General features: G+C 34.6%; 2 protein-coding genes across 2 annotated transcripts in view; one reads left to right on the plus strand and one right to left on the minus strand.

Moving 5' to 3' along the window:
- Positions 1 to 12,918, plus strand: part of LRRTM3 (leucine rich repeat transmembrane neuronal 3) — a 171,212-nt gene extending 158,294 nt beyond the window's left edge. Inside the window, exon 3 of the mRNA XM_044239619.1 lies at positions 12,547 to 12,918. Coding sequence (XP_044095554.1) covers positions 12,547 to 12,756 — 210 coding nt within the window. The 3' untranslated portion in view covers positions 12,757 to 12,918. The remainder of the gene's footprint in view (positions 1 to 12,546) is intronic.
- LOC122900720 (catenin alpha-3) overlaps positions 1 to 13,735 on the minus strand; it is a 1,358,242-nt gene that overhangs the window by 1,171,632 nt on the left and 172,875 nt on the right. The window lies entirely within an intron of this gene.

Consider the following 13,735-nt stretch of genomic DNA (forward strand, 5'->3'; position numbering starts at 1 on the left):
GCGTGAACTGTTATTTTCTAGAATTTTCCATTCTTAATTTTTTTTCCAATTTATTTATTTTCAGAAAAACAGTATTCATTTTTTTTTCACCACACCCAGTGCTCCATGCAAGCTGTGCCCTCTATAATACCCACCACCTGGTACCCCAACCTCCCACCCCCCCGACACTTCAAACCCCTCAGATTGTTTTTCAGAGTCCATAGTCTCTCATGGTTCATCTCCCCTTCCAATTTACCCAAAAGCACATATCCTCCCCAATGTCCATAACCCTACCCCCCTTCTCCCAACCCCCCTCCCCCCAGCAACCCACAGTTTGTTTCGTGAGATTAAGAGTCACTTATGGTTTGTCTCCCTCCCTATCCCATCTTGTTTAATTTATATTTTTAAATTTCCCTTCAGAAGAAGCTAAGAAAATCTGCATTATTCAGTTACTAGTAGTTGCAGCTCAACAAAAAGATCTAGTTCATTTATTTAAGAAACTGTGTAGCTTTGCCCCTACTCTGCCACTTCTTATGTGTCCCAGTTTCATGTCCTATAATAAAAAATTATAAAATCATTGAAAATAAACAAATAAGTCATTCAAAATACATTAGTTCTCCCCCTAGGCATTTGGGATGGTTCCCATTACATACTTTTAAGAAGTCCAATTTACTTACAAAAACTACAAATAATTAAAAAAAAAACAAATATTTTATTAAAATGTAAGCTGAAACTAAAAAAAAAAGCATATAAGAAAAGAATAAAAATAAAAGGTAAGAAAAATCTAATCAGTTCTCTATTAGGATGAGAGAGAGACATGGTAAATTCAGTAGATAATATAATCATTTTCCAAAGTCAATACCAATTCAAAAAAGAGTTGCCTTGTTTTGACAAAATTTCTCAAAGAGGGTGAGATCAGAGGCTCCACTGTTTCCTTACAAACACAAAATATCATATGCCGAAAGCCTTCTTTGTATCTATACTCAAAACTAGTCTCAAGTTTACCGATTTTTTTTTTTAAGATTTTATTCATTTATTTGACAGACAGAGATCACAAGTAGGCAGACAGGCTGGCAGAGAGAGAGGAGGAAGCAGGCTCCCCGTTGAGCAGAGAGCCCGATGCGGGGCTCGATGCAGGGCTCGATCCCAGGACCCTGGGATCATGACCTGAGCTGAAGGCAAAGGCTTTAACCCACTGAGCCACCCAGGTGCCCCAAGTTTACCGATTTTTTAACTTCCTATTCACATATACTAAATGAGGACAGAAGCTCAGCAACAGCAGATGATCTATCCTCATATCTATTATGCCTTGAATTATACTCAAATGTTTGACACAATTCTACACCTGAAGTGAGAAAGGGTAATAGGAAGAAAATACCCAGGATGCTCCTGTTGGGAGAAAGTCACTAACCATTACCAAGTTTTGGGTGTGTCTGTGTGTGTGTGTGTGTGTGTATACACAAACATATACTATGCTTATATACATAAAATATGCATATATAAATGTATACTTATCATACATTATAAATTATACACAATATATAATATACTGTGCTTATATATAATATGTTTATATTAACTCATGTAATTATCAGAACCCAATTAATATATTTTAAAACTAAATCTCAGGGGACAATTTTGGATATTAAGAATATATCAGTATAAAAATTTATTTATAATTCTGGAGTGCCGGGTAGCTCAGTTGGTTAAGTGTCCGACTCTACCTCAGCTCAAGTCTTGATCTCAGGGTCGTGACTTTTGTTTAAAAATAAAAACAGGGGCCCCTGGGTGGCTCAGTGGGTTAAAGTCTCTGCCTTTGGCTTGGGTCATGATCCCAGAGTCCTGGGATCGAGCCCTTCATCGGGCTCTCCTCTCAGTAGGGAGACTGCTTCCCTTCCTCTCTCTCTGCCTGCCTCTCTGCCTACTTGTGATCTCTGTCTGTCAAATAAATAAAATCTTTAAAAAAATAAAAAACGAAAACAAAAACAAACAAAAAATCTATTTATAATTCTATTCAAAGTTTCATTCAATGGAGAACTTCTTCTTTAGTAGCCATGAGAAAATTACAAAAAATTTTTGATACCTTAGATCAGTTTAGATTTCCTAATCCTTACATTAGATTACCTTAATTGTACATTTTTGCAAGATTCGTATCAGCTTTTCCTTTCAAATCTTGGTATTTTGATAATAGATAGCTAAATAACAGAATGAAAAATTATGAATTCTTAATACTATCCATAATGGTAAAAGATTAAACTTTTTCATAAAAGATTGGATCCCATAGAGAATCTATCTGAAATCTATTTCTATAAATTAAGAGTCATCCTTTTTTACATCACTTATATCATTCTGGCCATTGATTAGCAATATAAAGTATAGGACCTAACAATAAGGAAACAATAATAAAAACTCTTACATAAAGTTCCCTTGTATTATTTTACAGTTGTATCTTGGGTATCACTGAATGTCCAACCATGTTAAAAAGAGCTAAAACATACTCTCTAAGGTATCTTGATGATAATGAAGATTGTTATGCGACCTCAGGCTTGAGCTTTAAGGTCCAAATATGGCCTAAAACACTTTGATATTTTTAACTGCATTTGATATCTACTTTGAACCTTGAGTTGAAACCAAATCATTTTATTACTAATAAAACAAGGTAGGCCATTAAGATATAATACTTCACATTTTTCCTTCATGTACTTTATTTTTAATTAGTTTGACCAAAGCCATAGTTGAAAAAAGATTATCTGCATACATATGTGGCTAATCATATAACCCTGATCAAGGATACAAACATTTAGTCTGTTTATGATCACTAAGAAGCTAAAGACAGACAGCCTATGAAGTAAGGTAACAGAAAATGAACCTAGAAAAGGACAGTTGTAAATGCTAGGTGAAACTAAAAAAAAAGAGAGAGAGCGGGAGAGACTAAAATTAGAGTGAGACAATATCGGTAAACTCTAATAAAAACTAGATACTCCCCACCTCTAACATAACTTCCAGTCACTCGGATCAGTCACCCCTTCCTCATAGAATCCACAAGTGCTAATAAGTTAGAAGTTAATCTTTATATAAATGTCAACAAGAAGTGTTTTATTATAATATAAAAGCTGTATTATCAGGACCAACTTTTTAAGGTTTATTAACTTGGGACTCCTGGGTGGCTCAGTTGATTAAGTCTCCAACTCTTGGTTTCAACTCAGGTTATGATCTCATGGGTTGTGAGATAGAGCCCTCAAGCCTGGCTCTGAGCTTAGCAGGGAGGTTGATTAAAGATCCTCTTCCTTGGCCCCTCCCCACCGCTCATGCGTACTCCCTCCTTTTCTCTCAAATAAATACATAAAGTTAAAAAATAAGATAAAGTTCACTATCTTTGTGTCATATAAAAATTTGAAATAAGTTAACTATTAATGTTGTACTATTAATTATTAAATTATATTACTGAATTATTCATAATTAATTAGATTACCTGTATCTATTAGCTCATCCTTATCTGAAGACCTTATATCTTCATTATAAATGTAAGTATATAAATGTGAACTTTGTGAAGAGTAGTTCTGCTCACTGTACTAACATGAATTTTCAAAATTTTGCTAATATACAAGCCTGTATGATCTTTGAAAAAATCTTTATTCTTTATAAAATTCATAGTCTAGATAGATAATATACATGGAATAATAGCAATATATAAATAAGACCAAGCTGGCCAGCTCAAATATGATGTTACCTATATAAAGTCTCCCAGAAAAGGAAGATCTTTCTTTCCTCTCCCACCATAACCTATATACACTTTTACCCATCTAGAAAAAAAACAGTATTTTACTGCTTGCTTGTGAGGTCAAGGAACCGATTTTGTTCATTAGGATCCCAAGAATACTAAATGACAGATGGATGGATGGATGAATGGATGGATGGACAGATAGAAGAAATGGTACATATTGTTACATATATTTAAATTCTGAAGAAATTCGTAGCAGGAGCTCATCCCTACAGAATCAAATTATTGGAAGAGTTCTCATAAAGGCAGTATTATTTAAACTAAATCCCCAAGAGTAAGACTTTTATGCAACTTAGCAGATGTATGTAGAATAGATGTAATAGAATATTGTCCCATTTAGTTTGGAGATCATCTGAACCAAAATCTGAATTAATTTCAAAATACAGTTGAAGAAAAACTCTTTTCTAATCAGTAAATTATCACATCATTTGAAAGCTCATTTGGAAGACAGATACTGGGATTCAAGGATTCCTAAGCTGCTGCCCTCTAGGTCCTAGATAGGATGAGAAACCCTAAGAAAGTCTGGAGATCAAAGTCCTGCCAATGGAGGGTAAGTTCTCAAGTTCGGACATGTCAGAAATGGACAGCCTATTTTATGAAGAATGTCAAAACTCCAGTACACTAGTGGGAAATTAAAAAAAAAAAACAGCTGGAAAGCAAGTAGGATATCAGAAATCATGACAGAAACCCAAATATAATGCCAATGTTGAGAGAAATCCCATACGGTACCCCACCATGACACTACAATGCCCTGTCACTCACAGAGAGAGTTCTTTCACCAGTCACTTCTGCAGCAGGACCAAACACTGCCATTTGCTGTTTTGAAATGCTGAATGCAATGAGTGATGTTCATTCACTCACAGATTTATACAAACTATATTAGAAAGTATCAGACACTGTATAACCATTATAAGATCCTTAAGTGGACTACTGCAAATACAATTTCCAGCGAGGATTTAGGGGAGTAGGGAGGAAAACAAGGAGATTGTTTTTAAACAATTAAAAATTAGCAACTGCACCTCATTGCATAACAATATGAAGAAACAGATTTGGAAACAGCATCAAGATCAGTAGGACCTTTAAGTCATAGTCTCAATTTGGGTCCCATCACTTTACCTGGCAACGGTGCCAATTTAGCAGGCATTGGGCTGTACAGAAAGATTTACATGTAGGTGAAAACAGTTTGGGGAATTTTGCTTTGCCTCAGGAGAAGAGAAACTGGTACTATAAAAATAAAACAGAGGTTAACACAGAAGGATCCTGAGCAGAGTCCATTACCGGGACAGCTAATTTGGCAGGTGAACCAAACTCAGAGATGATGGGCTGTGTTTCTAGGGAGCACTAAAGAGTTTGAAAAATTCAGGTGTGAAAGGTATTAAAGGACAACATTCTGAAATTTATAGGAGGAAAATCACCAAATTAAGAATAATTATTTTATTAATAATGTTTAAAAATTTTGTATTTCAACTTTATAACTAATATTTATATAATAAAATACAATGTGTTAATGTTTTAAGGTAAAATTAATTTTAAAATTTTAAATAATTAAAAAATAAAGAAGGATCTTATTATTACATTATAATGCCGCACTCATCATTAGTGTAGATTTTTGAAAATTCATTGTAGCTCTCTACCTCTGTCCGAGGATCATAATAGCTTAGTCTTCACGTCATTAGACTACAGCGTATTTTCTTAGCCATGTAGTTCCCATAAAGCCCAGTTATCCTGGAATGAAATTTCTTAATTCCTTCCCAACTACACTAAATACCCTTTACTCTACTACTTCATTCACTCATGTATTCATTCATCAATGCTTGCTATGTTAAAGGAATCATGTGAAATAATATAAGCCATACAGAAATGTGGTTAATCATAGATTTTTGTGCTCAAGAAGGTTATGGTCTAATATAAGATAAAATATATGCACAAATAAAAGCCACAGGAGATGCAACTTCAAAATATACATACTATTAAAGTATTGTGGGAAGTCCCTGACAATTCAAGGAAGAGAGAGAAGAAGAACAAGAATGAATAAATGAGTAAGACAAAAATGACAATTGGGGAAAAAAGAAAACTCTCTTCTTCTATGGAGTCCTCCCTATTCCATGTGCTAATAAGCATGTTAGAATGGTTTATGTTCCATCCAGAAGCCTAGAGGACAAGCATTTGTTGTATCTTCAGCATCTAGCTCACAACACCAGGCCTAGGGAAGGCATTCAGCAAATCTTTATTGAAGCAAATAAATTAATGTGTGAATTCTTCTGTTTGGTTTTATAGACACTAGCATGTGAACTTATGAAAACCAATGCATATACAGTCAACCCCCATTTCTTTCTTGTTGCAAAACTGGAATAGAAAGAAACTGTTTTGTAAAGGCAAAATGCATTCAGAACTGGCAACATCATTTAAATGTTTAAGATGTATTTTTTTAAATTACAAAGATAAAGGGACCTGTATTTTATAAGATTCTCCCCATTGCTTAGAAGGAGTAGGGACACTACCAAGATTCCAAATTGGCACAATACACATAAAACTCAGAATTTGTTTACTTTTTACTCTAAATGCATTTTCGTGCAAGCAATATTATGACCTTTCAAATGAAATTCTATTTTTTTTTCCAGTTTGTGATTTCACCGTGCAGAAGTTCAGTATAATGTATTTTGACACAAAAGGCACTGGAAGAATTATCATCTTCCTGAATATAATGGTATTTTTCACATTATTCTCAAGTTCCAGACACCTAAAAATTTTCAAAATCATATTGAGTCCCTGCCTTATTATCCTATACTTTTGATCTCAGGATAGCAATTGTTACTTGATTTTTTATTTTTTTAATTTTATTTTTTTGGAGAGAGAGTGTATGTGTAACCAGGGAGGGGCAGAAGAAGAGGGAGAGAGAGAATCTGAAGCAGGCTCCACACCCAGCATGAAGCACACTGCAGGGCTCCATCTCACAACCCTGAGATCATGACCTGAGCCAAAATCAAGAGTGGGATTATTAACTGACTGAGCCACCCAGGCACCCCAGCAATTGTTACTTTGGTTGGCAACTTTGCTCTTCAAAAGTACCAAAATTGGGTATCAAAGTCTGGATTACATGTAATAATTTAAAAGCATAAAAAATTGTTTTTTTTTTTTAACTTGAAAGGTAACATGAATTCAGGCTCATAATCAAGTACTTCATGAAAAAAATTCAAATAAATTATTAGTAGGATCAAGATAATTAAAATTAATGATCTGATAGTCTGTTGTACTCACAGGAATTAACTATTAGAATGCTAAAGAGTTCCAAGAGATAGACTGTTCTTCAAACAGATAAATCAGCTTCAAAGTAAAACATATTATCTCTGTGGAGGAGTCTATAAAAGTAAAGATTAAATCCCTTCTCAACAAAATAGGCTCTTGCCAATAAATCTGGAAAATAACATTATTTCCAAACAAGAAAGATGGCTGGTTTGTTAGGCACCCATAAAGGATGAATGACATAATTAGTAGAATCAGCAAATCAGAGCACAGTATGTATATACATACAAATATACACATACATACGTACACACACACACACACACACACACAAAATCCTTATACGTAGACAATAATCACTTGTTTCCCAAATCACCCCATCCATTGTCTCCCTTCACTCTCTTGCATAATTTATTTCCCCCAGATTTTGCCAAAGAGCAGAATTTTTGTCTTATTCATGTTAGTTTCTCACTTCCCCACTCCTGTTCTCCCCAGCAACTACCTATAACCATTTTTACATACAGAAAGAAATAAAACAAGTATTATTTAATATAAAACAAAATAATCATACTACAGATTGACTAAGGTTTCTAATTTATTGCACCTTTTGTTAAAAAGAGAAACTCGACATCACATAAATGGAAAAATTTCTACCCATTTCCAAGACAACACAGAAATTTCACTTTGAAATTCCTGAAAGTCTCCCTAAACAGTTCTACACATATTTGTATCTGGGAGTATATGTAAAGTTCCTGTCCCAATCCAGAATGATTTTCAGATTAGACACTTCTTACGGTTTGTATTAACCAATATGAACTTAGTAAGAAGCAGAAAGCTCTGATTTTGAGCTATTACCATCTACCCACATCACAAATCCCTGATAAACTGTTTATTTCCTGAGGACCATATGTGCACAGCAGTATCAAAAAGCTATGGTGCAATGGCCACAGTCGCCAAACTATGGAAAGAACCAAGATGCCCTTCAACGGATGAATGGATAAGGAAGATGTGGTCCATATACACTATGGAGTATTATGCCTCCATCAGAAAAGACGAATATCCAACTTTTGTAGCAACATGGACGGGACTGGAAGAGATTATGCTGAGTGAAATCAGTCAAGCAGAGAGAGTCAATTATCATATGGTTTCACTCATTTGTGGAGCATAACCAATAGCATGGAGGACAAGGGGCGTTAGAGAGTAGTAGGGAATTTGGGTAAATTGGAAGGGGAGGTGAACCATGAGAGACTATGGACTCTGAAAAACAGTCTGAGGGGTTTGAAGTGGCGGGGGGGTGGGAGGTTGGGGTACCAGGTGGTGGGTATTATAGAGGGCACAGCTTGCATGGAGCACTGGGTGTGGTGAAAAAATAATGAATACTGTTTTTCTGAAAATAAATAAATTGGGAAAAAAAAAAAAAAAAAGCTATGGTGTAGCACAGGAAATCAGTGTTCTCACTACTGGATAGATAAAGTGATAAATGAACAGTAAAGCATAGAGATGAAGAAGTCAGGCAACTACTGCAACTCACCAGGTAAGTGATTTTAGGCTAACGACATAAATTAAGTCTTAGTTTTCTCAATGGTAAAATGGGGATTACTCTATTTACCTCACAGAAGCCTTTGGGAGGCTTAAGTAAGATGACCCAAGTCCAGGATGCAGCATGGTTCCTAGCACACAGTAAATGCTCAGTGAAGCATAATGAATGATGTTAAGAAGGAAGATGCTGGGGTGCCTGCGTGGCTCAGTGGGTTAAGCCGCTGCCTTCGGCTCAGGTCATGATCTCAGAGTCCTGGAATTGAGTCCCACATCGGGCTCTCTGCTCAGCAGGGAGCCTGCTTCCCTTCCTCTCTCTCTGCCTAGTTGTGATCTCTGTCAAATAAATAAATAAAATCTTTAAAAAAAAAAAAAAAAGAAAAAGAAGGAAGATGCTAGAAACATGTTCAGGTAGTCGTTAACCAGGAGATGGAACAAATGACCACAGCTACTCAGGTAGCTAGACAGAGAAACCAGAAATCATAAATAAATTGAGATAGAACCTGAGGAAACAGCCAGGCAGGCTTTGACACTCTCCCAAGGGAACTAAGCTACAGTGATAATGAGACTTGTTCACCCTATTTCTCATCATATAATATTTCCATTTTATCAATTGCCTCAATACTTAGAAACCAAAATAGTAATTAGTAATGAAATTTTCAAGATGGGAATCAAGCCAGTAGGGAAGATATTTTCCATTGTTTCTTGATATTGCTCAAATGATACCAAAGATCTTTGTTTCTATTTTGACTGTAAGTAAAACTACCATCCTATACACAAAGCTCATGTTTGGTAGGACTGAAAGAAATGTTAAACCACCCCAAATACACATCAAGTTGCACATACCTTAGCAAAACCCAAGGCTAGTCTTAAAAATCAGCTTATGTACATAAACAGCAGAAGCATTAAGATGAGCAAGAATAAGGTCATTAGTAAGTGCATTTTGAAAAAAACTAAAACACTTCCTTAAATAAATATATATATTTTGGGGTACCTGGGTGGCTCAATTGGTTAAGCATCTGACTTTGGCTCAAGTAATGATCTCAGAGTCCAGGGATCGAGTCCCACATCAGGCTCCCTGCTCAGGGGTGAGCCTGCCTCTACCTCTCCTGCCACCCTGCTTATGCTCTCCCTCTCTCTCTCAAATAAACAAAATATTTAATAAATAAATAAATAAACAAATAAATAGGGGTGCCTGGGTGAATCAGTTTGTTAACATCCATCTCCTGATTTCAGCTCAGATCATGGTCTCAGGGTGCTAAGATTGAGCCCCATGAGGAGTCAATTTGGGATTCTTTCTCCCCTCCCCCTGTGCATTCTCTCTCTAAAAATAAACAAAATCTTTTTTAAAAATATTTTATTATATATTATATGTAGCATGTCTATCTATCTGTGTGTGTATGTGTATATATATATATATATATGTATATATAACAAATACAAAATTGTTATTTGTTATTTGAGGTTGTCCAAAACTGATGTATCACCAAAATTTGTATTTTTCATACCTGATTTAAATGATTTTAAAATCATAAGTAGTTGACTACAAGATTATATATATGTGTGTGTGTATTTATGTTTATGGAAATATACTGTGTATATATGTACATCACTATATGTATGTAGTCTTATAAATATACATGTGAATATATCCAATGTTAACTCTTAGACTTTCAAAATCATTTAAGTTAATGAGAAAATCCATGAGGTTATATTCAGATATGGCTAGCTGCTTAAATTCTATTCACTACGTTATTTTCTTGATATTAAGACGTCATTAACTTTAATAGTCATTTTCAACTGTACAGAAGAAAATACATATTAAACATTCATACTGATATTAAGTACTATAACAATTTCAGAAATATTAAAATGTGAAAAATATGACTTGGTTTGAAAAAGTGTAACTAGGGGGTTAGGTATTTTAAAATAAGGCACATTAAAAAAAAGAAAAAAGAAAGAGACTTTAAAGAAAATGTGTATGAATTTTTAAATGACTAATGAGAGCTAACTGATATGGTACAAATTAGGACTTGCACTCTGGATACCAGCAGCCTATAGATATTAAATCAAGCAAGAAATTGTGCGTGTGTGCTGCACACATACACATATAATAAATATGCCATGATTTATTGTTTTTCATGAATTGTCACCATAGAAAGTACAAATTATTCACAGTAGAGTTAATTCCAAGTAAGCCAGGAAGCAGAAGTTTCCATAACAAATAAGAACAACAGATATATGACCCATAACACATTACAGAGCACTGATTTCCCAGAGGCTAATGTAAAACTCATGTACCAAGTAACAGTTCTATTTTCATATTCTCCTATAACTCAAATCCATTCATGCTGCACAATTACTTTTGCATAATAATATATTTTAGTTATCTGAGTATTTCTTCAGCAATAGCAGGAATTCTTATTTTAAAATGAGCATCTTTATGATCTTTCAATCTTGTTGACCATTTTTTAAAGTGTACAATGTCTTCAAAATTTTTGTATGCTTCAAAATTTTTTTCAAAAAAATTTTTAAATCCACATAAATAGGAAGAATTGCTGAGGAATTTAATTTGATGAATTAGATTACATTTCTGTCTCCAAGGACTAAACCCTACACATTTGATACACTGAAATGTTCATATTAAAAATAGGCAATAATCTCAAAACAAGTGAATTCTTTTGTTTAAGAGAAAACAACAAAATAATGGCTCAACTGACTTTTACTGGAGAAAAAAAATAAATGGAGAGAAGGGTAGGATGGAAAGAGAACTGGCCAAGAATGTTCTTATGCATGGAGAACAGGATAAACAACAATTAACTAACAAAAGAACAAAAACTAGACATTTTTTTTTCTTAGCTTTAGGCTCTAATCTCTTCTGAGATCAGAAAGGAATTTAGTCTGATATGCTCACACAGAAATATATTTTATCCATTCACAAAACAAGAATGGCAGAAGTTTTTATCCAAGGCAGTTCAACAACATGAATTAGTAGCTAGGATATTAAAAAGAGATCGGAGCTGGTTTCCTCAATTCTGTCTACTTCTTAGAACAAGTTTTTATTTCACTGAAAAAAATGGAAATAATCTCTAGATTTTGACATCTAATCACATTTCAGACTACACTTTGTCTGCAATATGTATGTTTCCCTTCTGCTCACAGTGGTCACTCTGATTTTTTTCTCGGATCTTTCTGATTTGCTTTCTTTCATTAAGCTGCAATTTGCAAAGGAGTCCCTTCCTCAGTTTTATCATGAGTTTCTTCAAACTAGCACCATTTTTGTTGTTTTTTACACCTTCATAGGAGCCCTTAGATTCTTCCTTAGGAGTTCCCTAAGCCTAAATTTTAGATATACGGACTAAACTACAGACGTTAATGTTTCAAAAAATTTTCACAGTGAAATAGATATTAAGAAATTATTGAGTAAAAAGAGCCAAAATGACTTGCCTGGACAATTCTCTTTCTGCAACGGTTCTCAAAATGTGGTGTGTAGATTAACAGCATGGGCATCATATGGGAACTTGTAAGAAATGCAGATTCCAGGTCCTATACCAGACCTACTGAACTAGAAACTCAAGGGAGTGGGAGATTGGAGATAAAGAAGGAAGAGGTGATTTTTACGCATGATAAGGTTTGAGAACTACTGTTCTGTTGTATTCCATCATGATACATAACCAAGTAACACTTTCCTTAGTTCTCAAACCACAATTCTACCTAGTGAGGAAAAGCATTTTCTGACTTTTTCAATAAAGCTTGTAGTATTTTCAGAACCATTCAGGCTACTCTTTACCTGATAATTTTAGTTAAGCATTAACCACTCCATCCCAGGATTTAAAACTGTTGCATTGTACTGAGCAGCAGAGAATAAGGGGCATTAGTAGGATAGCGTGGGGGCACTTGACTCACAGATTTAACCAGAGGTAGGTCCATACTTCACAGTCAAATCTTGCCCCCAAAGTGATTTGTCATTTTATAACTGATTTTTCTCATGTCATTTTTTTCCCCAGATACCTTTATCAATGAATGTGTCAACCTTTCTGGCATACGACCAGCCCACAATAAGTTACTGTGGGGTGCATCATGAACTTCTCTCTCATAAGTCCTTTGAAACGAATGCACAGGAAGATACGATGGAATCACACCTAGAGACTGAGCTGGACCTGAGCACAATCACAACAGCTGGCCAAATCAGTGACCATAAACAGCAGCTGACTTAACTGAGCTAATTGGTAGCCAAGGGTTGCCACCAAACTTTGTAACCTCAAGGACAAAATGAGGAAAATTTGTTCATTGTGGACTCTAAAAGCAAAACACAACAAAAATCCCCTGTTAAACAAAAATCCAAGATTTATTCATGAAATAAAGAAGACATGAATTGTTTCAAGTCTACACTTTGTAATTAGCTAAGTTGTGCAGTATTTTTTTGACTTAAACAGAGTATGACCCTGAAAAAAGAAAAAGAATCTTTTTTTCAAAACTCATCCTACCTACCTGTAAAAACTGTACAGAGCTAATGTATTTTTCATATTGTAAAGTTTCAATTATAGAAACAACTGGTATGTACAGTACCATAATTTAATTACATTTTACTTTACAAACTTTACACATTTCAGTTTCTAAAATTTTAAATTAACAAAATATTATTTCTTGTGTTATTCAGAGTTACTCAGTTTTGTAGGGACTGTTTTGTTACTGCTTTTGTGCCCAGAAACCTTGACTCTAAAATTCTGTGCTGTGCGAAACATGCACGATTTTTATCATGCTTACTGCGTAGAATTTTATCTACTTCTTCCAGAAATAATACATTAACCAAAAAGGATTTAATTGTTGAGACTTGTAAGAAGTTCTTCAATTACATAGGCAGGTTTTTCTTATAAATGAAAAAAAAAAAATCAAAGATTTTTTTTAACACTTCTCAGACTTAACTGTTGCCTTGAATTACAGCCTAGTTTCTAAGCAGTGAAATGTAATGATAAAGAGGGATATTTTAACAACATATTTCTGAATGAATTGACTCATTATTTCATTCTTTTGAGTAACCCATTGTTAAGGGTAGGGGGAAGCATGGACAAAACATCACTGGAAACAAAGGCCGTAACCACAGCAACAGACTTTGATACACTTAAAAGGTGCAGCTGCCAGTGACAAAGAAAAACTTGTTACATCTCATTATTTTCAGGCCAAGGTGGGAAGGAT

This window comes from Neovison vison, chromosome 2 (assembly GCF_020171115.1).
Source record: "Neovison vison isolate M4711 chromosome 2, ASM_NN_V1, whole genome shotgun sequence".
Classification (NCBI taxonomy): Eukaryota; Metazoa; Chordata; class Mammalia; order Carnivora; family Mustelidae; genus Neogale; species Neogale vison.